This window comes from Prionailurus viverrinus, chromosome A2 (genome assembly GCF_022837055.1).
Source record: "Prionailurus viverrinus isolate Anna chromosome A2, UM_Priviv_1.0, whole genome shotgun sequence".
NCBI lineage: Eukaryota > Metazoa > Chordata > Mammalia > Carnivora > Felidae > Prionailurus > Prionailurus viverrinus.
In genome coordinates, this window is record NC_062562.1 from 54,154,215 (window position 1) to 54,181,496 (window position 27,282).

The 27,282-nt window shown below is 45.2% G+C and overlaps 2 protein-coding genes across 9 annotated transcripts in view; one reads left to right on the forward strand and one right to left on the reverse strand.

Annotated features, from left to right (window-relative positions):
- Window positions 1-3,763: 3,763 nt before the first annotated feature.
- On the forward strand, window positions 3,764-16,687 carry MRPS25 (mitochondrial ribosomal protein S25). The gene is made up of 4 exons (XM_047843653.1): window positions 3,764-4,021; window positions 9,324-9,430; window positions 15,555-15,642; window positions 16,308-16,687. The coding sequence occupies exons 1-4, from the start codon at window positions 3,888-3,890 to the stop codon at window positions 16,498-16,500; spliced, it is 522 nt and encodes a 173-aa protein (XP_047699609.1). The 5' UTR covers window positions 3,764-3,887; the 3' UTR covers window positions 16,501-16,687.
- A 1,826-nt stretch (window positions 16,688-18,513) lies between these two features.
- NR2C2 (nuclear receptor subfamily 2 group C member 2) overlaps window positions 18,514-27,282 on the reverse strand; it is a 100,511-nt gene continuing 91,742 nt past the window's right edge. For 7 of the 8 annotated variants that reach the window (XM_047843599.1, XM_047843579.1, XM_047843628.1 and 4 more), the window contains one exon: window positions 18,514-25,209. In XM_047843599.1, the coding sequence (XP_047699555.1) occupies window positions 25,035-25,209 (175 nt within the window). In that variant the 3' untranslated portion in view covers window positions 18,514-25,034. The remainder of the gene's footprint in view (window positions 25,210-27,282) is intronic. The other variant, XR_007148899.1, reaches the window with a different exon arrangement.

Sequence of the window (27,282 nt, forward strand, 5' to 3'; positions counted from 1 at the left end):
ACGGGATAAATGTGGGTTCCACTTCTGTCCTTAATCCTGGTTATTCCTGCAGTGTTGATTAAATGAGCTATTTCATGCAAGAATAGTGCCAGACCCTTTACAATCCATCAACCTCATTTCATGCTAGAAGAAACTGAGGCTCAGAGAGGTTGAGGAGCTTAATGGCTGCCATTCGTGCCATGCAGTTTGCTACCTTTTCACATACCCCTTATTTAGCTCTACCAGCAGCAGGCCTGTGAGGTAGTTCCTCAGATATTCATCTGGCAGAGGAACAGATGAATTAAGAGAGGTTAGCCTGGCAGGGGACCACACAGCCAGTCAGTGGTAGAATGAGGATTTAAAGCTTGGGCCGCCTGACTCACTTTGCCCTAAGTAGCAAGAACAGTTCCATCTGGGTCAGGCACAGTAGGAGTGCCCAAGCACTGTGGCCTATGTATATGGACACTCCCGTTTGTAATGTGGGATGGGATACTGCATCCTTGGGGAGTGCCTTCTGTGGACTTTAAGGTCAAGAGCTCTTCTGCCTAAAACTCTTCAGTTTAGCACGGTTTTTAAAATACTTCAGGAAGGGGAAAAAAATACCTTCAGAAAGACTTCTGGTTTCAGCTCAGGCATGCAAGGATTTTGAAAGTTGTCACTCCTGTCCTTACCACAAGAGAAAGCTGGACAAACTGAAAATCAGCGACTCTTTGGACCCACCAGAGAACCGAGTGTGGGGTAAACTGCTGCTTCAAAACCTGGAGAGTCATAGCAGACACCTGCTCACCTGGAGCAGAAGCCACTGGAGCCTGGTAGGAACACTGGTGGAATGTGGGAGGCTGAGCACAGACTAGCATGGGAGTGAGGAACTCCTAGGGGCCACAGCTGAAGGGACACCACACACCTTTATGGTTTTATCTCAGGGAATGCCACCTGTGGCCTTAATTGCTGAGAGAGATCCCCTGGTGGCTCTGACGGGAAGGGGATGAGTAATCTTTGTAAAATAAACTCTGAGCATTCCCCAGGGGAAAATACTGTACCAGAGTCTGATCCTACTCTGGGAAGGGCAGGTTTCTCCCACTCCCACACCCTCTGGCCTTTCCATCTCATCTAAGTGGGGGGAGGGTAAAAGAAAACTTGTTTATACATTCTGCTACTCACACATGCTACATGTGTGTTTTTCCCCACACTAACCAGTTCTTGATACCGGCTAGATGTCCTCCAAATGCAATTTTGTTCTGACATAATTCATCTGGAGTTAGCTAAGGGCTTAGCTCCGCAAGACTGCCTCCCCCCCCCCCCCCCCCCCCACTTTAGATGCCAATCACAAGTGTAAGCATCTGGTGCTTCTGACAGATGGCCTATAAGTTAGGGTTCCCACAAGCCTCTCGTTGAGTCTGATAATTTGCTATAACGGCTCACTGGATTATTGGCTAATTATAAGAGAATACAATTTAGGAACAACCAGAGAGAAGAGATGCATAGGGCAAGATATGGAATAAGGGGCAGAGAGCTTCCATGACCTCTGTAGGCACACCACTCTCCCTGCACCATCACTGATGCGTTCACCCTCCCAGAAGCTCTCCCAACTCCTTTGGTTAGGGTATGTTTTAATGGAGGCTTCATTACATAGGCATGATTGATTAAAGTTATTGTTATTAGTGATTAACTCAACCTCCAGCCCCTCTCCCAGAGGTTAGAGGTTAGGGGTCTGGGGCTGAAAGTTCCAACTAATTATCTGTGGCAACCAGCCCTCTATCCTTAGGGGCTTTCCAAAAGCTCATGTCATCTGCATAAACTGGTGCAGTTAAAAGGAGCTTGTTACTATAACAAAAGATGCTCCTTTCACCTTTATCTCTCCAGAGCTATTTCAGGAACAGAGACAAAACCCAGATAGGACAGAAGATGCACCTATATTATCATTAAGGAAATTACAAGAGTTTCAGGAACTCTGGTCAGGAGTCAGGAACAAAGACCAAGTTTATATATTTCTTATTGTATTATAACATCACAGAGTGGGATTAAGAAACACTTACGAAGGTCACAGCCCGAGGACAGGCCCACTAAAATACTGAGATTTCATCAAATGACTAATAGAATGCTTCCCTTCTCTCACACCTTACCAACAGGGCTCCAGTGTAACTGTGGACTACAGCTGGAAGAGCTTCAAGACACACACTCTGAGGAGTAACATCTAGGGAATAGCTAAGTCAAGAGGTGGGACAAAAAGACACTAAAGGGTTTTCAAGCCTCTGGACCTATAGGAAACATTAAACACAACTAGCTAGATTAACATAAACCCTCATTCCAGAGGCTCATTTACCTCAGTTCCTACTAGCCAATACAGCCAATGTCATCTGGCCTTCAACAAAAAATTAGAAAGGGTAAAGGGTAAGGGTAAAAACACAGTTTGATGAGACACAGCAGGCACCAGAACCAGACAGACTTCTGTGACACAGATGTTGGAGTTCTCAGACAGGAAATTTAAAATAACTTATTAATATGTTAAATCTAATGGTAAAAATACATAGTATGCAAGACTATATGGGTAATGTAAGCAGAGATAAAACTCTAAGAAATAGTCAATAGCAAATGTTAGAAATCAAAAATGCTAACAAATGAAGAATGCCTTTAATGGGCTCATCAGTGGACTGGACACAATTGTGCAAAGAATCAATGATCTTGAAGATATGTCAGTAGAAACCACACTAACTGCAATGACAAGAGAAAAAGAAAGAAGGAAAAACAAACCCAGAAAAAAATATCCAAAAACAATGTGTCAATTTCAAAAGATATAATATATGTAATTGGAACAGCAGAAGAAAAAAAAGAGTGAAGAAGACATATTTGAGGTAATGGCTGAGAACTTCACAAAATTCATGGCAGATCCAAGAAGTTCAGAGTAGGATAAATATCAAGTAGGGTAAATATAAAATATCTATATCAAGGTATATTTTATTCGACTGCATAAACCAAAGAGAAAATCTTGAAAGAAGTAAGAAGAAAAAATTATTTTAAAGAGAAAACAAAGAATTATAGCTGATTACTCCTCAGAAACATGCAAGAAGAGAGTGGAGTGAAATATTTAAAGTCTTGAAAGAAAACCCCACAAACCTAGAAATCTATATCTGGCAAAATTATCCTTCTAATGTGAAGGAGAAGAAAAAACTTCATAAGATCAGGAAGTGTACTTGAGAGATGCATCTTGGGGCACCAGGGTGGCTCATTCTGTTAGCATCAGACTCTTGATTTCAGCTCAGGTGGTGATCTCACGGTTGTGAGATTGAGCCTGGAGCTGGGCTCTGTGCTGACAGCATAGAGCCTGCTTGAGATTCTCTCCCTCCCTCCCTCTCTGCTCCTCCCCCACTCGCTGTCTGAAAATAAATAATATTAAAAAAAAAAAAGAGAAAATCTGCACTTGGAACACTTCACTTTGAATCAGAAAAACTGACTTATTTGCGGTTGAAGATCAAGGTAGCCCACTGGGCCTCTGAACTCAGCTCTCCCGATATATCACTGTTGCAATTTTGTTGTCTTAAGTTTGAGCCTATTTATTATTTATTTATTTAAAAATATTTTTTAACTGAGTTTGAGCCTTCTTAAAAATATTTTTACTTGCGGGGTGGGGTGGGGAAAGGCTAATATACTGAGTGTGAAAACCAAACTTTGAGCGAGGGTGTTCTTACCGAAAAGGTGCCCCGCCTCTAAGCTTAATGCCGCCAGAGGGAACTACAAGTTCCGAGCTGCTCTGCGGTGAGTGCGCAGCCTGCCGGGAGGCGTCTCCCGTGCGTCTGCGCGGGAAGTGGAAACCAGCGGTGAGGCGACGCGGTGTGAGGTCCGCCGGGCCGGCGGCGTCTGCAGCAGCGGGGCCCTTGCTGCTAGGCCAGTGGCCCGACCTCTCCGCCGCCATGCCCATGAAGGGCCGCTTCCCGATCCGCCGCACCCTGCAGTACCTGGGCCAGGGGGACGTGGTGTTCAAGGACTCAGTGAAGGTCATGACAGTGAACTACAACACGCACGGGGAGCTGGGCGAGGGCGCCAGGTCAGTCGGGAACTCTTCGAGGCCGTCCTCAGGCCGCGCGGACCGTACTGTGCTCACCGTAATGACGGGCTAGTAACGCTGAGACCTGGAGCTGCTCTAAGTGCCACTTAATCCTGAGGCCGGCCTCCTGAGCTGGGTGCCATCGGCCCCATTTTACAGACGAGGAGACTGAGGAGCAGCTTGCTCCAGGTTCCACAGCGAGAAGAGGACAGCAGGGCCACGCCGTGCAGGCTGCGGTCATGACGGAGGTGGGGGAGCGGAGGACAAGGGCCCCCTCCTCCCTCCTGCCTCCCCGGTGGAGGACTAGGCTAACCGGGGAGGCCACAGCCTCCTTTAACTACCTGTGCCTGGCAGGCGAGCTGTGGGGAGTGGCGGCACACGTTCTGCTCTGGATGGAGCTTGGTCCGGCGGCGACAGACCCTGGTTAAGTCCCAGCTTTAACAACTGCTGGCTTGGGGCGAGTTGCTCCTTCTCATTGTCCCAAACCGGGCTGATACCTGTGCCCAGGGTCACTGTGGGGATGCACTGAAAGAAGTAATAGCTGCTAGCACTTCCTGAGCCCTTCTTATGCATGCACTTGCAGCATATAAGAAGGATGTTTGTCATGCATTATTTGAATGTTTGTCATGCATTATCTTATTTGATGTTTACGGAAGCCCCATGGTTATCCCCATTTTAGGGATGAAGAAACGCCACAGAGATGTTAGTAAGTCGGTTGTTCAAGGTACCAGGCTGGCTGTGCACATGCTTCTCATATGCAGGACTCATCACCCTTGTAATTGATTATGTCAGCTGTGTAGCCTCAGGCTCCATACCTCGACCCCCACCATAGACTCCTTAAGGTGGTTTTTTAATCCTGGAGCAGAGTAGGAACTCCTTAAACGGAAGTTTACAAATGGAGGGTTTGAAGTGAACCTGGAGGCAGTATTGGTGCTTTGGGCTTTTCAGGTATTAATATAAATGTACTGATTGCTGAATGCTTGGCTCTGAGCTGGGAGTTCAACAGTGCCTAAGAAAAAAGTTCTGTCCTCCAGAAGCTTTGGGACTGGCTATATGGGGTGGATCAAAACGGGACAGGGGGAGTGCTCCCAGTATGGAATGGTCTCCCATGGTGAGGTGCCTTTGCTGCACAGCTGTTTGGGACAGCCAGAGGCTACCTCCTAGCTGTTTGCTGTCCATAGGTGAAGCGAATAACTTGGACTTGCTTGCATGGGATCAGCTGTGCTGAGGGCTTCTGGAATGGGTATCCAGATACTTCTTTATAACCCACTGTGCATCCCATCCAATGTGTCCATGCTGGCAGTCAGGGCAGAGGCCAGGCAGTACCAGTAAGGAGGGAGGCAGTCTGGATGGGCCCACTAGAACTGGGAACTATGCCCCGTCACAAGAGACCATTTACTACTTGGCTACAGCTTAACTTTGTGGGCCCCGTGGAGAATTTCTGACTTGTCAAGAAGCCAGAAATTCAGATTTGTATATGAATCTGGTTTTTTAAATCATCAGCCAATAAAAAATAGGCCTGTAGGCCTTATACTTGCATGTTCAAGTAGTTTAATACCCTCTAGGTCAACAGAAACCAAACAGCCATTCTGTGCCTCATTATTCCTCATGGCAAAGGCTTGCCTGTCTCACCTGTGTGTGCCCTTGGGGATTTTGTGCCCTTGGGTTTGAGTCTACTTGACTTGGCTCTTTCTCGCACCACAGGCCTTTGAGTGTTCGTGTACCCGTAGCATTTTGCTGCTCCTCCCTGGATCGCCTCCATTCCAAGTGCCACAGTGTACACACAGCCCTGGGAGAGCCATAGTCTTGGGTGTCTGCTGGGTGTGTGGGGAGCTGCCTTAGTGTCTGAGGGCTAAATCCCTGCTCACCTCTGCCAGATGTTCTTGCCATTCAGATGCAGTAAGAAAAGTAACAGCTGCTAGCATTTATTGAGTTTTCTTTCCAGGCTGAACCTCAGGATCTAGGTGAATTTGGTAATTTGATAGTGACAGAAGAGTGTGGCTGAAGTCCAGCTGCTCGTAGTCCTAGTTCTTTGACCCCTGGCTGTGTGACCTAGGGCAGTTTACTTGACTTTTCTGACCTGATTTCCTTAGTTATAAAACCCTACGTTGTGGGGTCATTGTGAGGATTCAAGTGTATTAAATTGCCTAACAGGTGAGTGCCTGGGTGGCTCAGTCTGTAGGGCATCTGACTCTTGATCTTACAGTTGTGAGTTAGAGCCCCACATTTGGGTGTGGAGCCTACTTAAAAAAAAAAAAAAGTAAAATAAAATACCCAACAATATGTCTGACATATACAGCAGGTGCTCAACTAAAGGTTTCCTACCATTGTCAACTTTCTTCCCAGGCTTCAAGAACCATTTAAACATTCCTGTCGAGATTTTGTCCCAGCAGTTCTAGGTGTCAGCAATTCTTGTATAAATATGCCCTGGTTTCTTGGTATGATGTTGGGATCCTCTGCTGTGGGGTGGGAATTGAGCAGAGGCATCATAAGCCTAGGAAGGTAAATTTAGCTTTGTCATGATCTGCAAGGCCTACAGTAGGACCTTATCTCTGTTGCCTCCCATAGAGTCAGCAACTTTTTAGTTTTAACCATTTAATTAGTTTCCCCTTCATAGTTGAACACCGTACTTAGAAAGCTAGTTCTTACTTTTCTAGCTTTAGGCATTATCTACTGACTTGCCACTATGGAAGATGAGGATTTAGCTCTCTTTCCCCAACATTGCCATTCCCCAACCGAACCCAACACATTACTCAGCTCTTCATCCTCCCAGTGTAGTCATTTCAGAATTTTGGATAGAATAGTATTCATTGTTTAAATTAATGTGACTTTGTGAACACTCCACACAGTTGAACCAGAGTACTATGGTTATTTTTCCTTTTTGTTTTTGCAAAGCTTTTTGTTTTCCCTGGAGTTAATAATTGTCCTTGCTTTTGTTTTAATTGTAGACTGCTCTGGTTATGGAAGTCTCCCCAAGTAAATGGTCACATAGTCACCTTCTGTTGATTCTGTCAATTCCATCTTCTTAAAAATAAATTACAAGCTCTACTAGGGACTGGTTGTCCTGCATTGTCATCGTCTTGTAAATATTGAGGCACACAGCCATACGTTGCCCTGGTTCAGACAGCTGAGAAGTGGTAAAGCTGGGAAACTGTTTCTTTCCCGTGTACTACTTGTACCTGTCTGTCATCTGATGTATGGGGCAGGGTGGCAGCAGGAAGCAGAGGGCACATTTATTTTATTATTTTTTTAATATATATATTAAGTTTATTTATTTTGAGACAGAGAGACAGTGCAAATGGGGGAGGGGCAGAGAGAGAGGGAGAGAGAGAGAGAATCCCAGGCAGGCTCCACACTATCAGTGCACAGCCCAATATGGGACTCAAACCCACAACCGTGAGATCATGACCTGAGCCAAAATCAAGAGTCAAATGCTTAACGGGCTGAGCCACCCAGGCGCCCCAGAGGGCACATTTAAATTAGGATCATTTGGGGAGCCTTTAATTAAGGAACTGTTTACAGAGGTATGGGCAAGGATGGGGAAAAGAAACCACAAGGAACAGTGCAGGACCCCGGGTCTAGGTTGGCAGAAGTGCGAGGGAGAGAACTGCCTAATGAGCCTGGGACTCAGCCAGGAGACAAGTCAGGGAAAGAATACTTTGACTCTGCCCCCTACTTCCAGTCTTGCCGAAGGTCACTGTTGGCCAAACCCAACATGAGGTCAGAGGTCAAGGAAGCCCACCTCCTAGTCCAAGTAGGTTAGCCATCAAGGATGGAGAGTAGGAGGAGAGGGATTCAGACATATAGCAACGTCTTAATTAGTCCTGTCTCAAGGAACATTTGTTGTTTCTGTTCCTTTGCTGTAACAAATGATGTCTTTGCATTCAAGTGTGAACATAAAAAGCAGTGAAATCACTGAGTCAGGATCTAAGCTTTTAAAATTTTGCTAGTTCCAAGGTGACCTCCAAAGAGGTTAAACCAGTTCTTAAGGAGGTATTTGCTGATTTCTATAACTTCTTCTTTTTTTAATCTGTAGCAATCTAACAGGTGTCAATCCTATTTTAATTTACAGGACTCTTGGGAAGGTATTGAGACTCTCAAGATGGGTTTCTGCCTATTTGTGGCCATTGTTGTTGAACTGTAAATCTTATGATGTGTAAAACTTTATCAAAGGAATTAGCTTTTTGTTTTATGTCTTACAAACATTTTTCTTTTGGCAAATGTTGATTATGTTTTTGATAAATTTTGCCAAAGTTTAAAGGTGGTCATATTTATCTGTGTTTTTTCTATTTTATTATTTTTTTAATGTTTATTTATTTTGAGAGAGAGCCTGTGAGTGGAGGGACAGAGAAAAACACACACACAGAATCCAAAGCAGGCTCTAGGCTCTGAGCTGTCAGTACAGAGCTCAGTGCAGGGCTTGAACCCATGAATAGCCACAGTCGGATGCTTAATCAACTGAGCCAGCCAGGTGCCTCTATCTGTGTTTTAAACTTAAGTTTAAAGGTCTCTCCACTCTTAGGTTGTAAAACTATTTTCCATGTTTGCTTTTATTTATTTTTATTTTCTTTTTTTAAAGTTTATTTTAAGAGAGCGTGTGTATGTGTGTGCAAGTGGGAGAGGGGCAGAGAGAGAGGGAGAAAGAATCCCAAGCAGGCTCCACTCAGCGTGGAGCTTGACATGGGGGTTGATCCCATGACCACAAGATCACTATCTGAGTTGATACTAACAGTTGGATGCTTGGGGCACCTGGGTAGCTCAGTCGGTTAAGTGTCCGACTTTGGCTCAGGTCATAATCTCATGGTTCTTAAGTTCAAATCCCTGTGTTGGGCTCTGTGCTAACAGCTCAGAGCCTGGAGCCGGCTTCAGATTCTGTGTCTCCCTCTCTTTCTGCCCCTGCCCCACTCACACTCTGTCTCTCTCTCTTCCTTAAAAGTAAATAAACATTAAAAAATTAAAAAAAAAAAAAAGACCTGGACGCACAACTGACTGAGCCACTGAGGCGACCCAATGCTTTTATTTATTTTTATATTATGGGTTAATTTACATGAAGTGCACACCTGTTAGTATACAGTTTGATGAACTTCTACCTATGAATGAGCACACCTGTCTAACCAGCACCCACTGTTGAGAGAATATACTAATAAATTCCCGACTGCTGCTTTTCTCAGCCTTTTTGTGGGGCAGGGTCCCCTGTGAATCAGATGAAAATTCTGGACTTTCCCTCAAAATATGGAAGTGTACAGCATTTCAAGTTGAAAACTCTGTTTCACATGTTTAATTAATGTCTTTCCTTTTGCAGGAAATTTGTGTTTTTCAACATACCTCAGATCCAGTACAAAAACCCTTGGGTACAGATCATAATGTTTAAGAACATGACGCCGTCCCCCTTCCTGAGGTTTTATCTGGGTGAGTGTGGTCTCTGCTGAGGCCAGGACAGTCTTTCCTCCCGTCCTTTCCTCCTACCTTAGCACTCAGGGGAGATCTGAGGCAAGGGCTCTTGTAAACATCCCTTACTTTCTGTTACTGGCACTGGACCGTGGCACACAGTGGCCACTGAGGTTTGGATCTTCCCCCATCTCTCCAGCCTTGTCTGCTCTTGCCCCCGTGTCTCCTACCTGCCTCACACCATGCAGCAGATTCTTCCAAATTCCCTTGCCACACCCCACCTCGATGCTTTGCTCATGCTGGACCCTCTGCTGGAAATCCCCTTTCTACTTTGCTTATTGATTTATTTTTAAAATCCTTCAGAGACTCCACTTGGGCACCACTTCTTCCAGGAAGCTCTGCCTGCACCCTTACATTGGTCCTCCCCTGTCTCCTAGCTGCCCTCTCAGTGCTGGCCACGTCCTCTTGAGCAGTGTGTGTATCTGTGTGTGTCCTCTTCTGGAGCTCACACTTTCATGATGCTCTCCTATTCACATGAGGCACCGAGTGAATATTTGTTTGGTTATATTGGGTTCAGTGCTTTGAAGTCAGACCTAGATGTTTTTCAACGTTTATTTATTTTTGGGACAGAGAGAGACAGAGCATGAACGGGGGAGGGGCAGAGAGAGGGAGACACAGAATCTGAAACACAGACCTAGATGTTTTGATCCAGCTCTCTACTCAGTCATTCTGACCACGAGAGAGTAATATTCCCATTGATTAATTTCTCAGGTGAAGGTCCAACAACTGGCTTACATGGTTACAAGAACCAACTGAGGTGCAGTTTGGGAAATGCTTCAGGAAGCAATATGATCCTGTTCTTAAATTCATTCAGCAAATATGTATGGAGTGTCCGCTGGGCCCAGGCACACACAGTGCCTGAGGTATTAGGGAGCCATAGAGACAAAGGTCTCTGCCTTTGTAGGGATGGCATCCTAGCAGGAAGAGACAGAATGGACAAGAAACTTCAGATAGTATGTCAGAGGATAAGTGCTATGAAAGAAAAACTAGAGCAAGGTCAAGGGGGTGAAGAGAATGCTGGTGCTAGAGCAGTTTTGTGTATATATTTTGTGTTTGCATTTTAAAAAATAATTTCATTGAGTTATAATTTACCCAGAGTAAAACACACAGATTTTCTGTGTATAAATATTCTTTTGTGTCTGGCTTTTACTTATGTGTTTGAGACTCCTCAGTTACGTGTATCAGTAGTTTATTCGTTTTTAGTGCTGAGTAGGGTTTCACTGAAGGAACATACCACAGTTTATCCGTTCACCTGTTGATCATCATTTGGGTTTTTGTTAGATGCCGAGACAGAGTTAGAAGTAGGTTTATTGGGGGCGCCTGGGTGGCGCAGTCGGTTAAGCGTCCGACTTCAGCCAGGTCACGATCTCGCGGTCCGTGAGTTCGAGCCCCGCGTCAGGCTCTGGGCTGATGGCTCAGAGCCTGGAGCCTGTTTCCGATTCTGTGTCTCCCTCTCTCTCTGCCCCTCCCCCGTTCATGCTCTGTCTCTCTGTCCCAAAAATAAAATAAAAACGTTGGAAAAAAAAAAAAATAAAAATTAAAAAAAAAAAAAGTAGTAGGTTTATTGGAGATAAAGGGAGGGGGAAGGCAGGGAAAGTCTTCAGGTGGCAGAGCAGGTTGGACATCTCTGGAAGGAAAGGGAGAAGGAAGGAGTCTGGATGTGCCTCAGAAGGTGGCGCAGGCCTGAGCAAGTCTGGGCCAGCCCAGCAGGAAGTTCCAGCTCTGCGCTGGGCAGAACTGGCCAGGTCCTGGACACCTGCGCTGTCACAGGAGGGCCTCTGTGGCTGTTGAGGGCCGTGTCTAGTTTCTGGCTACTAAGAGAAGGTGCGCCTCAGCACCTTCCTGCACGAGTGGATTTTGTGGACACAGGCGCCCTGTTCTCCTGGGCATGTGCCTCAGGATGGGGTTGCTGGACGATGGGATAGGCCATGCCAGATAACTGCTGTGAACTGCTTTCTCCAACTAGTGCATTTCACCCTTCAGTCAGCAGGGCGTGGCAGTCGTGGTGGCTCTCCATCCTTACTTGCTGTCATTTGCATTAGGTTTTTTTTCCCCCTGTTAATTACATTGGTTTCCTGTGGTTGCTGTAACAAGTGACTGCAGGCTGGGTGGCTTAACACAAATTTCTTGCATTTCTGTTGAAGACCAACATGGACAAAAATCAAGGTGTCCGCAGAGCCTTCCTGTCTGGAGGTTTAAGGGCAAATTCATTTATGTGGCTTTTCCAGCTCCTAGAGGCCACCCCCATTCTCTGGCTTGTGGCCCTACCCTCCATCTTCAAGTACAGCAGCATGGCATATATAGCCATTCTTCCACAGTCACATGCCCCTTGGAACACAGTCCAGATAGGTTCTCTGATTTTAAGATCCGTGTGATTAACTTAGGTCGCCCACATTATCCAGAATGGTTTCATCCCCAGGTCCTCGACTCACATTCTGAGGCACAGCCCCTTTTGTCGCTAAAGGTGACCTATTTACATGTTATGGAGGAGTAGGACAGGGATAGGTTTTGAGGCCATTCTACTTACCACATTAAATATTTTAAATTTTAGCCTTTCCAGGCTTCATTGAAATTTTAATTTACATTTCCCCGTATCTTTTCGTGTGCTTATTGGCCATTCATAAGATTTCTTTGTAAACAGTGTCTCTGAGTCTTTGTCCATTAAAAAAAATCAGGCTCTTTGCTTTCTTATTGAATTCTTTATATATTCTGGATGCAGTTGTTCCCTCAGGTATGTGTATTGTGAGTATTGTCTCTCAGTCTTTGGCTTGCTTTTCATAATGGGGTCTTTGGAAGAGCACAAGTTTTAATTTGGATGAACTCTAGCTTGTCGGTTGTTCTTTTTTATGGCTAGTGCTTTTTGTGTCCTGTCCCAGAAATCTGTCTATTGTAAGGTCACAAAGGTTTTCTCTTATATTTCTGTTCAAAGTTTTATAGTTGTAGATTGCATATTTGTTTCTCTGATATATAATCTGAGTTATTTGTGTATTAAGTGGAATAGGGATTGAGGTTTTTTTTTTTTTTTTTCTTTTTTTGACATTTATTTATTTTTGAGAGAGAAAGAGAGCATGAGCAGGGGTAGGGGCAGAGAGAGAGAGAGAGGGAGACACAGAATCCAAAGCAGGCTCCAGGCTCTGAGCTGTCAGCACCGAGCCCAATGCAGGGCTTGAACTCCCGAACCGTGAGATCATGATCTGAGCTGAAGTCAGACGCTTAACCAACTGAGCCACCCAGGCGCCCCTGTTTTTCAGGGTTGGGATACTCAGGTGTTAGAGCACCAAGCGATGAACGACCATCCTTTGCCTTATTTAGTTTCCTTGGCATTTCTGTCAAAACACAGTCAACCGTAGATGGATAAACAAAACTTGGTATATCCATTCAGTGGAATATTACTCAGCCACAAAGAGGTACAAAGTACTGACAGATGCTACAACACAGGCAAAGCTTGAAAACATAAGCCAAATGAGAGAAGGCAGATGCAGAAGGCCACAGATTATATAATTCCGTTTATATAAAATGTACGAACGAACAGGCCAGTTCATAGGGACAGAAAATGGTTGTGCAGGGCTGAGGCTGGTGTCGTGTGAATAGGAAGTGACTGCTTAATAGGTACAGGGTTTCTCTTTGGGGTGATGAGAAAAGTTCTAAAACAAGATAGTGGTGATAGTCACAGTTGTACAACATTGTGAATGGAATAAAAACCACAGAATTACAGGCTTTAAATGGTAATTTTTGTTATGTGTATTTTACCACACACAAAAATCATTTCACCATATATTTCTGACCTCTTCATTCTTTCACTGATCATATGTCTGTTCTTAGTCTCATACCACACTGTCTTGGTTTGTGGCTTTCTAGTAAGTCTTTTAATATCAGGTAGTTAAAAAAATTTTTTTTAACGTTTTTATTTGTTTTTAAGAGAGAGAAAACGAGCGGGGAGGGGCAGGGGCAGAGAGGGAGACACAGAATCTGAAGCAGGCTCCAGGCTCTGAGCTGTCAACACAGAGCCGATCGTGGGGCTCAAACTTGTGAACTGTGAGATCATGACCTGAGCCAAAGTCAGACACTTAACCAACTGAGCCACCTAGGTGCCCCTAAGATCACGTAGTTTTAAATTCAGACTTGTTCTACCCCCCAACCCCACCAAATCACTTTATATGTACGTTCTTTGCATTTATATATTAACTTTAAAATCTGTTTGTCTGTTTCTTGAAAAGAGCTTGCTGGGATTTTGATTGAAATCATATTACATACCATTTTGAGAATGGACATTTTAACAATGTTGAATATGTTTTGTGACTGTTGTGAAAAGTGTTATTTTTTTAATTCATTTCCAGTTGTTTGGTTACACCTTTATAGAAGTCCAATTGATTTTTGTGTGTGGGTCTTGTGTCTTGCATCCTTGGTAATAAATTGACCTCGTATTTCTAGTAGGTTTTATTTTCTAAATTCCTAAGTTCATCTGTAAATAACGACAGTTTTACTTCCTTTCCGATCTTTTTTCCTTTTCTTTTTCTGTGTATTCACTGGCTAAAGTGGCTGTGATATTTTGCATTTTTATGAGCTGTGTAGGAAAGTTCCAGTTACCGGGGTGCCTGAGTGGCTCAGTCAGTTAAGTGTCTGACTTTGGCTCAGGTCATGATCTCATGGTTTGTGAGTTCGAGCCCCGTGTCGGGCTCTGGGGTGAATAGCTCAGAGCCTGGAGCCAGCTTCAGATTCTGTGTCTCCCTCTGTCTGCCCCTCTGCTGCTTGCACTCTATCTCTCGCATTGTCTCAAAAATAAATAAACATTAAAAAAAAACAAAAAAGAAAGTTCCAGTTACTCTGCATCCTCCTTGGTGCTTTTATTACCCATTAAAAAAAAATTTGAGCCATTCCAATCTTGTCCTATGGTCCTTTTAATTTGCATTTTGTTAATAACTGATGATGAAGAGTATCTTTTCATGTGCTTATTGACCGTTGTATTTTTGTTGTTAAATGTTTTACATATTTCGTATTTTTAGTTGGATTGTTTTAAGGAGTTGTGAGTTCTTTATATAGTTGGGATATGAGTGCTTTATCAGATGTATACATTATGAATATTTCGTCGTAGTCTGTGGCTTTTGGTATCTTTTGAAACGCAAGTTTTAAACTGTCATGAATTTCAGTTTATCAGATTTTTCTTTAATGGACCATGTTTTTGATGTCATATCTAAAAATCTTTGTGTAGGTAAGGTTATGAAGATTTTCTTTGTTCTCTTCTAAAAGTTTAATAGTGGTTTTAGTTCATACATTTAGGCCTCTGATCCATTTTCAGGTTTTTCTTTTTTTTTTTAAATGCTGTGAGGAATTATGTTGGCATTGGCATCTTTGCTGAAAATAGGAGTTTATTTCTGGACCTAGTTCTTTTCCATCAGTCTGTAGTGTGTTCTTATGCTAATACCACACTGTCTTGGTTACTGTAGCTTATAGTAAATTTGAAATTGGAACACGAACATCCTCCCATTGTCTTGTCTTGGATTTTTTAAACTTTTTTTTAGAGAGCGCAAGTCACGGAGAGGGGCCGAGGGAGAGAAATCTTAAGCAGGCTCCATACTGAGCATGGAGCCTGACGTGGGGCTCTATCCCACGACCCTGGGATCATGAGCTGAGCTGACCTGAGTTGGACCCTTAATCAACTGAACCACCCAGGCGCCTCCATTTTCTTGTTTTTCAAAACTGTTTTGGCTATTTTGGGTCCTTTGCATGAATTTGAGGCTTGATTTGTCTGTTTCTATGAAAACACCTGCTAGGATTTTGATGGAGGTTGCACTGAATCCATGGTCCAGTGTGGGGAGAATTTCCATCTTAATGATACTGAATATTCTATCCATGAACGTGGAAAGTTGCTTTCCATTAAAATAGTATGCTTTTGCACATACCTCAAATTTGTTTCCTCATGTTTAAAGAAATATGGAAAAAGGGTAGCATTATGGGTTATGTAGACACACGTTTATCTTATTGTTAAAATGCTCCGCTAAAAGCAAATCCATCACCACCACTTGAGGCTGCAAAGCGTGCCGCTGAGTCCTCAGTGCTTCTTGTCCCCTTTGCTTCCCATTTCCAGATTCCGGGGAGCAGGTCCTCGTGGATGTGGAGACCAAGAGCAATAAGGAGATCATGGAGCACGTCAAAAAAATCCTGGGGAAGAGCGAGTGAGTTGATGGGGCTGACCTGGAGGGGAACAGGAGCCACAATGCAGAGCGAGGGAGGAAAGGGGCATCAGGAGGGCACACACCAACCCAAGCGCAGGCTGCAGAGTTCGCTCGGTCTGGCTTTGCTGCTCCCCACGTGTGTGCCTCTGCTGCGAGGTGGGGACAGAGACCTCCCTGTCTCCTGGGCTCGACGGGAAGCTGAGGTGCCGGGGGAGCACTGGCCCTGGGCAGTTGTGGCCAGTTCTCTCCTTGGGAATCTCCCTTTGGAGCTGGTGGGTATCTAGCCTCAGCACGTGTTGGGATCCATCTTTTGTACACGGATGGATGGAGCAAAAGGAGGGAAGCCAAGAAAAGTACGTCTTGGAGGAAGCACGTTGAGGCCTTCACAGGCCCCTTCATCCTGACTACGTGCTGAGTTAGAGCTGGGGCCGCCTCTAGGCCGCAGGAAAGCTGACTGTTGCTGTGCGGTCAGTGCTGTGTGTGGCCAGTGTGGGACTGGGAGGCCTGTGGGGGAGGACGTTAGGCTTTGGGGGTGAGGAGCAGGTCGAGAGGCACAGGAGAGCCAGGTTTCCCGGCTGATGGTGGGATGCACTTGGCCAAGAAGTCCCACAATGCCTAGAGGCTCAGCAGCGCTCCCACACGTCGCCGTCTGTGCTGTTTGGCAGGGAAACCCTGGAGAGAGAGGAGCAGGAGAAAAAGCAGCTTTCTCACCCGGCTCACTTTGGCCCCCGAAAGTACTGCCTACGGGAGTGCATCTGCGAGGTGGAAGGGCAGGTCCCCTGCCCGGGCCTGGTGCCGTTACCAAAGGAGATGACGGGGAAGTACAGAGCGATGCTGAAAGCCAGCGCCCAGGACTAGGGCCCCAGACCACACCCAGGGAAGCCCCTGGCTGTCCTCGAAGGGACTTTGACGGTCTCTTTGCCATGAGGGTCCCCTTCACACACCTGTGTGGAAGGACACGGGAGGGTCGGGGGAGTATCTGCCGTCGAACTGCCAGACGAAGATCTTCACTCCATCAGGTCAATAAAATGCTTCCAGATCTCCAGAGGCGTGATGCGTATCTGTCTGATAGGCACAGGAAGGCCTGCGTAGGGATGGAGAAGGTCTAAGGCCTACCTTCTGACACCCCTGTGTCAGTCCTGCTGGCTTTTCCTAGTCTCTCTTGGCTTCGATTTTTCTTCCAGACCCTGAGCTGCTGTGGTTGGATCTGGCAGGATCTGGCTGGAGCCGTCTGGCTGGCAGCGTGAAGCCCCCTTTCAAACTAAAGCCAACCGACATTCCTCCCAAGAGGCTTGGCTGCAGGCGAGCAGGTGGTGTAGGAGGCGCCCGTGGCGGGCACAGAGCAGCCTCCCTCAGGTGTGTGCCCTGGTGAGGCAGCCACTGCCAGCTGCCACTCCCCGGCCCCGTTCACAGGTAGGTTTGCGGACCAGGAGGGCAGACGGGTGAGGTGCTGGCTGGTCGAGACTCCGAGGCCCTGCTCTGGGTGCCTCTCAGCCTGCCTCTTTCTCAGGTTTGCAAGAGGGGGTGAAGGTCCGCCTAGTTCTTGCCTCACAGGACATGGATACTGCTGTCACTGAGGAATGCCGGTTTCAACCCTCAGGTGACACCTGAGCCCTCCAGGATTACTTCAAGGCTTACCTGGCTGAGACGCTGCCCTGTGGGAAATGCCTGGCCGGTGGGGCTTAGAGGAAAGGGGAGGCCAGGAACTAATTTGCTGGGGAAATCGTGTGGAACCAGAATGTTTTATAGAAATGCTGGGGGATCAGCCCATTAAATTGGGAGGGATTTGGCTTTTACATTTACACCACCTGATGTTCAGGTGGTGATTTTGTACCAGACTTGTGTTCGGGGAGACGGCTGGTGGGGCTGGGCACGGAGGAGGCATTCTGGGATGGCTGCAGGCTCACCAGGGTTGTGTTGAACTACAGGTCCACGCTGCAGTGCGCCTTCTCCCTTTACCATTTGAGGGTGGGCAGAGAATTCTATTCTCCATTCTAACCCTTTCTGTCATGTTTTTTAATAACCCCGCCCAGCTGACTTAGCCTTGGCCTTCATGCCAGCTGCTGAGGCTGTGATTGGGCTGCTGGGGCCGCTGGAGCTTTTCGGAAAGTGAGCCAGGGCTGGGGAAGTAAGTACCTCTCCCTCCATGGCCCACAGGGGGCCCAGAAAGGTTGCTGACCGGGAGGCAAGGCAAGCCAGTGCCGCCCTTATTACTCTTTACAGAGACTTGGAATAAGCACCACTAGGGGGCATTATCTCTTTGACCCTTTTGTCTCCTGTTTCCTACTTTGTTTAGTAGTGATAAAAGATGGGTTTAAAATGTACAGAAATAGGAGGAAAAAAAGATTGCTGTGATAGTGTCTATTTGCATAGATTTTAGACCTTGTTCTTCTGAAGTGACTGGTTTTCATTTTGAATAGTTACCTGGCACAGCCATTTAAAGCTATTTGGCTGCCAGTGGGTTCTGCCAAGAATCTGACTCTGGACCTCTGAATCCTCACCAGTAAAATGAGAGGTCACATGATCCCCCCACGGAGCAAGTTCTTTCCAACTTCTACAACTTTAAGAACACATTTTTGTTCTGGATAGTGAATACCCTTACAGGATGAGCCGGCTGGTTGGAGGCCTGGCTTTTGAGTATCATCTGTGACTGCAGCTTGTGTAGCCTGGCACCTCAGCTGTGCTCCCCTCCAGAACCACCGACCTGGCTTTTGGACTTCCACACCTTCTTTCCCACTAAAGGTATTTGCAAGTCAGGTGGACCATCAAGTAGACTGACGGCTAGGGAAGTACCTGCGGGTACTTCCTGCGGGTGCTCCTGGGGGTCAGGCATTACTGGTGTTACTATTAGAAGAAATGAGCAGATGCACATTAGTCTTTAATTCACTTTTTTAATAGTATAAACCTCATTTAGGTAGTAGTATTAAGCCACAACAATAATGCCACATTGAGACAGCATTTAATAAAATGCATAAAAGCTAATTCATGCACTGCAATACTCTATATACAAACACAACAATGCAAATTCTTCTTCAAGACTGAAGACACTGATTAGATATAAAACTCAGTTTAAAAAGAACATGCTATTTTTTAAATGCCATCACATAAAGCTGATTTCAAGCTCCAGCTTTCGACAGGTTTTAAACCTGGAATTAAAATGTAATGGCATGAACAGTATTTTCTATATTGTGAAGGGCAGAAGTTACAGAAACGGTCCCAAGAAAATCTAACACCCGAATTTTCCTTTAACAGATGTCTTTTAAAAGGGCCGGTAATGCAGCTACATTTTAACGGAGAGGTCCAAACTACAGGTAAAAACTAGGGTTTGTACTATGAAAAATGTGCAGCTTTTCAGTTATAAAACTAGTTGAACACTGGCTTATTACAAGGTAGTTGGGAGAACGGAGGCTGTAGAAAAATATCCCAGCACTTGAGTTGTGTGGCGGCATCATCTGAGCCCGTGGCCGCTCTGGTCGTTAAAATGGTAACTGAGTACACGTTCCTAAAGAGAAGTCGTTTTTAACATAAAGTCTACTACTTCCAAATGTTATCCAAATATTAAGCTTTCTCACAGTCTGTCAGTTGATAAATGTTGCTGAACATTGATTTTTATAGCATTTTTTCTATGCTGTGTGTATAAATATTGAGACACCAGAATTACTGGCTTCTGAACTGGAAGTATAGCTGGGCCCTAAAAGTATCTCCGACATTCCCCACCCTTAAGATACTCTTTTTAAGCTCAAACTTTAATTACTTTTAGATTGCTGTTAAGATAGCCCCAAATGAAAACTTTTACTTTGAAGATTGAGAGACTGTCAAGCTTCCTCTTGTATTTTAACTGGAAAGCCACCTTCAAGAGTGTGATTGTCACGACAGGCAGGGACAGGGGAAGGTCAGGAAGTACTGTTGGATGAGGCCAGCGAAGTAGGAGCTTCTTTTACATCAAATATAGGGGAAGCTGAAGGCTAAATGACCCACCGTCTCACAAAAGGCACTGAGTACTATAGTCTCAATGAAGTGTTTTCAAACATTTCGGTAGCTTATTTTAAAAAACAACAGAAAACCTATGGGCTATGTGAGTTTTTGCTGTTCTCCAGTTCCCTTCAGCGGGCCAGCTTTCAGCCCTCCCGCCAGGCAGGCCCCATTCACCAGCTCTGCAAACAACTACGCCGGGCTGGGCCCTGGCTCCCGCGTGCCGTGTCTCAGTTTAAAGCCCGATTAAGGGGGAAAATTCATCAGAATAGACCTGGGCGAGGAAAATTAGGTATCTGTAGCTTAAAGGGCACATGTAGCCATATTAAAATCCAATTTTTATCTGACATGTTTAAATCAATTTATAGGAAGGATTTACGTCATTGGATTTTATTCACATGCTAGAGAAGTAATTTAAGATTTGTAACTTAATATTCCATAATTTAGTTATCATATTCATGTTTATCTTAAAAGACTGCTTGGTAGGTTTTTTTCAACTGGCACTAGAGACATGGGAATCTGTTTACTCACCGGGCAGTGCCCACCGTTTGCTAAATCCGGGTGAGCATAGGAAATCACTACCACACGAGGAGTCAGGCCCCAGAACAAGGACCACTCTGAATCTCTGACTATGATGCCTGTCTCTGGACCACATGACAGAGCGAGTGTCTGGGAAGGCCGACAGCTCCTACTATCAAGTTCCTTCTAGTCAGGCCATAAACAGGTGTGTGGCAGCCAAGTTAAAGGTCCCCACCTAGTTTTGGACATAAGGATGAACGGTCTTCTACCTTTCTGGCCCTTGCCTGAACCTAGAGAATATACGGCAGTGTCCTCCTGTCAGGACCTTTTCTGTCTGGAATCTTCCCTGGTACAGAGTGGAGATTCTGTCTTCATGGCCTTTCCCAGCCAGGCTCACCCAAAGGAAAATGGAGTTAAAATATCAGCAAATCCATCCTGCTGAGGGACCTTGGAACACCCACATCCATTTACTTTAGCAACTCTATCATAGACTCTCTTTAAAACATAAGGAAATTTTGGATACATGGCTACATGTCTGTATACATAATATACATCTATGTACACATACACACACTATATACACTGTACATATATAGATATAAACACATGTACATTCATTCAGTCATACAAGCCTATAAATCTGTACACGCACAATGCCGCTGAAGGGACCCCAGGGCTGGACATGCGCAAGTGTGCGCTGGCAAGAGGCACACGTGGGGATGTCCAGAACCCTGTGTACAAAAGACCCAAACCCGCTACCTCGATTAGGGCTTGGCTTTACAAATTTACATCAAAGTTAAGACATTTTCAAAGAGCCGTACAATCTAGAGACTGGAAGTGGGATAAAGGAAGCATGTGGGCATCTGCCTGGCCTGCTCCAACCTTCCAGGGTCTAAAGGGCACTGCCTCCCTACCTCCCCCCACCCCCCCGCCCCCGGGGATAAAAGCGAATGTCAGAAGATGACACTTCACGGCCTACACTTAGAGATGAAATGTCATCTAGATAGCCCCACTGCACATGAGGCCCTTTCCACCGGCAAGTGGGCAACAAACTTCTGGACTCTGATCTGATCAGGTCCTAGAACTTGGATTCATAGCCAAGGGCTGCTTGTCAGGCAGAGAGCAGGCTGGGGGCAAGACTACTGGAAATCACCCCAAAGGATTAGGATGCATTTTTTCCCCCAGAATAAAAGCACTAGATATAGCCTTTCTAAATCTTAGCCTTCCTGCCACGGCCATCCCCCAAACAAGCAAAACAGCTAAGTAAATATGTACTATGGCTGCAACCATGCGCTCTAGCGATATGTGGCTGCCACGTCAGGGAGCCCAAGAGTAGGTGCATCCATTGCGATCACCATGGCTGGTGGCAACTGCCTCAGAACAGAGTTCACATTTAATATGGAGAAGCTAGGAAACCATCCCTCTTGAGGGCATTTACATAACATCTTAACAAGTGACTATACCTGCAATGAAATATAAAAACCCAAACACCAAAAAAACCCCAAGAACAGCCTCATGGCAGAAGCTAGACAATAAATAATGGTAACCCCCCAATAGACACACATACAAATTTCAAATCAGAAGGATGGAATAGCTTGGAAAGTATCATTTGCTTGAGTAATTTTTCTAAGTCTCTTCCTGTCCTGTTTTATGATTATACGTAATGACCTCCAGAATTTCAACATAAAACTGTCTAGCATTATCTGAGATACTGCCGGAAAAGAGCCCATTTCATCAAGAAACAATGGTGTATATCACCACCTCCTTTAGCTGATAGACCTCTTCTCACAAGGGAAGAAGGGCCAGGTTAACAGAAGGGACATGTGCACAGGCTGTGTGACTAAGAACCTGCTCTTGGGGCGCCTGGGTGGCGCAGTCGGTTAAGCGTCCGACTTCAGCCAGGTCACGATCTCGCGGTCCGTGAGTTCGAGCCCCGCATCGGGCTCTGGGCTGATGGCTCAGAGCCTGGAGCCTGTTTCCAATTCTGTGTCTCCCTCTCTCTCTGCCCCTCGCCCGTTCATGCTCTGTCTCTCTCTGTCCCAAAAATAAATAAACGTTGAAAAAAATTAAAAAGAACGAACCTGCTCTTGGGCAGAGAGCTGGCATCACTTAACCAAATCTAGAGTTTCACCAACTACCAACGAGGGGTAAAAGCCTTGTGAAAGTTGAGCCTCAGTATTTGCTTGGGATCCCTTTAAAAAAGTCTGGACTTTGGGCTTCTCTTAACCAGTCTGACAAGATGGGATGGACCTGCTGTCCAAGGTGTGAAATGATTTGGGGCAGCAAGAAATCAGCTTGTGTGAACATGATCCTTAGGGAAAAGGCGACTTCAAAGTAAAGCCAAGAGGATCTGGGAAACCAATGAGTGTTCAAAGCCCAAAATGGTCCACTGCCATCAGCCATCACCAGTGAAGGGACTCAAGGGGCAAGACTAGGTCAAAATCAACAACCCTCCAAGCTGAACCGATTTTTGTCCAGGGCTACCTGGCCAGAGTGCAGCACTCACCCAAATGTTCCCTGTCTTCCTGCTGGTTTATCATCTTCTCTGCCCCAAAACTTTCAACAGTGCATCGCTGGGACCTCGGTCGAGGTCTTGGCTAAGCCATGCTGTTGTCTAAAGGCAAAGGTATCTACAAGCCGAATGGACACAGGACTTCCAGGGCCCACCCCTGGGAATGAGGGGTGGGCCTTTTCCCTAACATGGAGAACTCAGATCTGGGAGATGTGACACCGGTATTGCCACCGAATGGCTATGTGATCAACAGACGTGCTTATATTAAAAAATCGAACAGAAAACAGGCAACTTGCTGTGAAAGATGCATAAACGTGCTTGAAAATACCCTCCGCTAAAATCCTTCACGAGTAGAAATGAAACAGACCTGCCCTAACTCTACTGTCTTGGCTGTTTTTTTCTTAATTTTGAAATTTAAATCTCTTCAAAGTTAGAAACCAAAAATTTAAGCTGGCAAAATTAAATTCTTTCCATCATTTTATAACAGGCACCCCTATTATCTCCAAAATGTGTTTCCAAGTCATGAACTATAAATAATATAATTAAATCCAAACAGGAATTTAGAAGTTGGAGATACCATCCCCACTTAATTCCTACTAATGACTTTCACCAAGTGCTCCTAACACTTCAGAACAGAGAATCCTATTTTGTCAAGAGCCAGTGGCTAGCTGGCTGGGCACCTACATAGCACATGAGGCCCTACCCTGACTAGGGCCCAAGCCAGACCAGAGAGTGCCTGTGAGGCAGGGGAAGTGCACTGGGATCTTTCTGGATACCATCTGGTCAAAAGGTCCTGGCAGATGCAAATTTAACCTAATGCTGTATTTTCTTAATCTGGGCTGTACAAAAAGGAAACGGAGAGTACCTGATCTGGTCTTGGACATGCCACTTTCCCAAGCAGGAAATGCCCACCATTTACTCACATCCATGGGAATTTATGCTCTTCTCTAGACAGAACTTCCTTATACTGCATTCTGCTCTTGTAAATGATGGTGGCTGTAACTTAGGACAAAGAAGATAACTTTGGGAGTTACGGGTTTTTTATAAGGAGCAGGTAGGCTGCTTCTGCATACATCACCCAAAATGCTCCAGGGTTCTTTGCTGGTACACACCTGGGGGGATCAAAGTGCATGGTGTGCCAGTAGCATTCAAAGATCTGCCAACAGAAATGCAGAGTCTGGAAACACTTTGAAAAACCCTGATATTCAAGGTCAACAGAGAAACTCTTCCATTCAGCCATACCATCACCACTACCCTGGGACAGGGAGCAAAATCCTGCACCCCTCCCCGCTGAATCACCTCACAGTTCTGAGTGAACTGCAGGAATACAGACCCTTCTCAAGGGGGCGTTTGGAATGGAAACCCCTGAGAAGGGGACCTTCTTCCTCCATCTGAACAATGAGCAACCGCCCCAGATTGCATTTAGGAATTACTGTCAGGTTCAAAATGCCCACCTTGCACTTTTTGGTCAGAAGGCTCTGTCTGCCCTGAGTGGTGGAGGTGATTTGGGCATGTTTTCACTTGCTGCAGGAATTGGCAGTTTATGTCTGACTGGCTGCAATCCAATTCTGAGAACCAGTCATCAAGAGAGCCCTAGGTTTGGAGGAGCCTGTAGATGCCAGTCACAGACCAGAACCAGAGGTCAGGGAACCTGACAAGCATCATCAACTCACCAGCTGAGGAAGCTTCCGGTTGGGGTCCCCACCGACTGCACTACCACACTCCCACTTACTACATGATACACATGAGCCACATTCTCAATCGTTCATAGGGATTTAGTTCAACACCACTAATGTGTGCATACAATTAGGAATGATGCCATCTTTTCTTAAACATAAATGATTGTCTCCTGTACCCTATTGCGTTTTCACAGAAATCATTAGCATTTCGGCAAAAGACATACACAGTTTTCCATTTGTCCTGCCCACAGGCAAGATGTTGCTAACATACGCATTGATAAGAAGTGCTTAGAAAGTGCTAATATTATTTACCCTGGTAATTAGTAGCTATTAATTCCAAGGAAAATTTTAATATATATACACACATACTGTTTTCTTAGGTTCGTTTAGTTTTGTTTAATACTAGTCTCTGACATTATAAAACTCTTTGTTTTTTGCCCTTTGAGAATCGCTAAATACAAATTAGGTTAAAAGATTGTTCCAAAATCTGCTTCATCAAAAGGCATTAAAACATTTCTTATGGCAGGAAAGGATCCTACTAGTCTTTTAGTTGCTATTGTTTGGGATTAACAGGTAAGAAGAAACCAGGTAGGAAATGGCTAACATATTGGAAATATTTGCACATACCAAAATACCACTACTTTATTTTCTCTGTTATCTGAGCGGTCCTGGGAGGATCCTTCTGCTTCTCAGCAGGCGTGCGGTGCACACTATAGACTGGCTCCGGTGATCTGGCCGTTATACTCTGCTGTCTCCATCTTGAGGATGTAGGGGATTATGCTGTCTATTGAAACATTGCCAATGAGACCAGTAAAAAAAAGTTCTTCTGTTATGTTTGAGCTCATCAGCCTGAGTGCTGGCAGGCGAACGAGAATCCGGGCCAATCTGTAAAAGGGAGGCTCATTAGAGAAAGGGAGTTCACTGCCCTTCAGACTTCTCCCTGGACAGGCTCCCTGGGACCCTCTCCGCACTGCTTGGAATTGAAACAAACAAACAGACCCATGACCTACCCCTTACCCCTTGTATTTCAAATTTCAACAGTTCCTCTTGTAGGGATTTATCATGAGAGAAAATCGAAACCAAGTACAAAGATGTATGTACAAATGTTTCCTTCATTTATAACAATTCTCCCCACCTCCACCAAAAGAGAAAAATTTGGAAATCAATAAAGGATGGGTTAAATTATGGTATCTCCATATAAAAGAGCACACTGTATATTCAGCAAAAAGTATAAAAAAGATATATATTCACTGATGGTACGTCTGTGATGTACAGCCGAGTAAAAACCTAAAAGGAGACCGGGAAGCAGCAAGTGTAACACAATCTCATTTGTGTAAATTTATTTGTATGGCATGTATAAAAAAGTACTTGGAAGGATGTTCACCAAAATGTTCACCAAAACCCTGATCTCTGGGTTTGGGGATCTGGAATGCTTTTACTTATTATACCTTTGTCTGTATTACTCTAGTGTTCACATAGCATCCTAATTAAAAAATGAAGCAATAAAATTGTTTTCATTTTGAAAACACCCTCGGTGGGAGGACACATCATGACCCCGTTCTGATGGCTCTCTGGACACTGTATCTGAAGCATCCCACATGATTGGCCATTCCACAGACACTGTACAAAGCTACGTGTGCAAGGATGCTCACTGCGTGCCAGCCTAGTCTGGAAACAACCTATATTTTCATTAGCAGGAAAGTTCTAAAGAAATGACAGCATCTCCTCAGCCACAGAAAATGCAGAAGTATGCTTGTTGAACATTACATGAAGAAAGGGTTACAAAACCTTACTTTGGATTTTATGATTCCAGTTACACAGACATAAAAAATTTCTGGAAGGAAATGCATAAAACGTTAACTATGGATAGTGCTATTTACAGGAACTGAAAAGCTTTCATTTTACTTTCCAGAATGTTCTAATTTCTTTCCTACAGTGAACACTGTTATTTTTAAAAAGAGAAAATACAGATTATGCAAGCAGCATTCCAGCATCATCGTCCATTCGCCCAGCCACCATGAGTCTTGCAGGGCACACAAAGATGTAAGGGGACACCACCACAGACCAGAAGGGGCAGACAGGATGAAGGATCTTGGAAACTCAGCAAGGGTCAATCAAGTCGGACATCTTGGGGTGGGGGTGGGGGGGGACAGGTCAGCTGGGCCTTAGAGGCTGGCTGAGGTTTTTCTCTCAGCAGAGATATAAACAATGGGGAGGGAGAGAAGGGTTATTTCAGGAGGAGCAGACAGTATGAGAAAAGGCATAAAATGGGAAAGACTAAAACAATGCAGAAACGGGTGTCAACCGTCCTAGGGCTTTTGGGGGAACTGTCTTTGAGTGAGTTTCTGAGTCCTATCCTATGAGAAAGCCTCCCTTATCTCATTTTTGGTTCCAAATCACTTTTCTTACCATGCCCTTTATCTATCCCTGGGTCCCTCACTAGATTTTTGTAGAAACACCTACTTTCAAAGGCCAGAGAGCTGCTGTTGTCAAGATGACTCTAGTGTGCTGTGTGGTTCTGTTAGCAGTCCCTACAGGGGCATTTCCAGCCTCTTCTGACCACGGACACTGTGTGGGAGTAGGCCCATGGCTACCTCTGGGGACAGCTTGCCCGCGTACCTGGCTGGGTTGGATGAGCTCTGGGTATGGGTGGCAGAGCTCCCATTGGCAGTCCCATTCTATATGTATTGAGGCTGTAATCACTTGAGACTCATGGTGAGGTTTTCATAGATTCCAGTCAAAATGGATCCTGCTCTGGCAAAAGCTATGCTTGGGCCATGGAGGTGTGCCTAAAGCAGAGGAGGTTCTCTCCCAGCAGGGCCAGCTACAGGTCTGCCAATCACACCACAGAAATGGGTCCCTGGGGCCTGGCATTCTCATTCTGTGGGGCATCTTTGGATTGAGGTCTGTGAAGGGGACACACATGGAGAGAAGTGGGGCCGTGTATCTTATGGGTCA

Excerpts from the sequence above, each read along its gene's own strand:
- MRPS25 (XM_047843653.1), top strand. The coding sequence starts at position 3,888 with ATGCCCATGAAGGGCCGCTTCCCGATCCGCCGCACCCTGCAGTACCTG. Across the intron at positions 4,022-9,323 it reads GAGCTGGGCGAGGGCGCCAG|GAAATTTGTGTTTTTCAACA; the intron begins GTCAGTCGGGAA and ends TTCCTTTTGCAG. Across the intron at positions 9,431-15,554 it reads CTTCCTGAGGTTTTATCTGG|ATTCCGGGGAGCAGGTCCTC; the intron begins GTGAGTGTGGTC and ends TCCCATTTCCAG.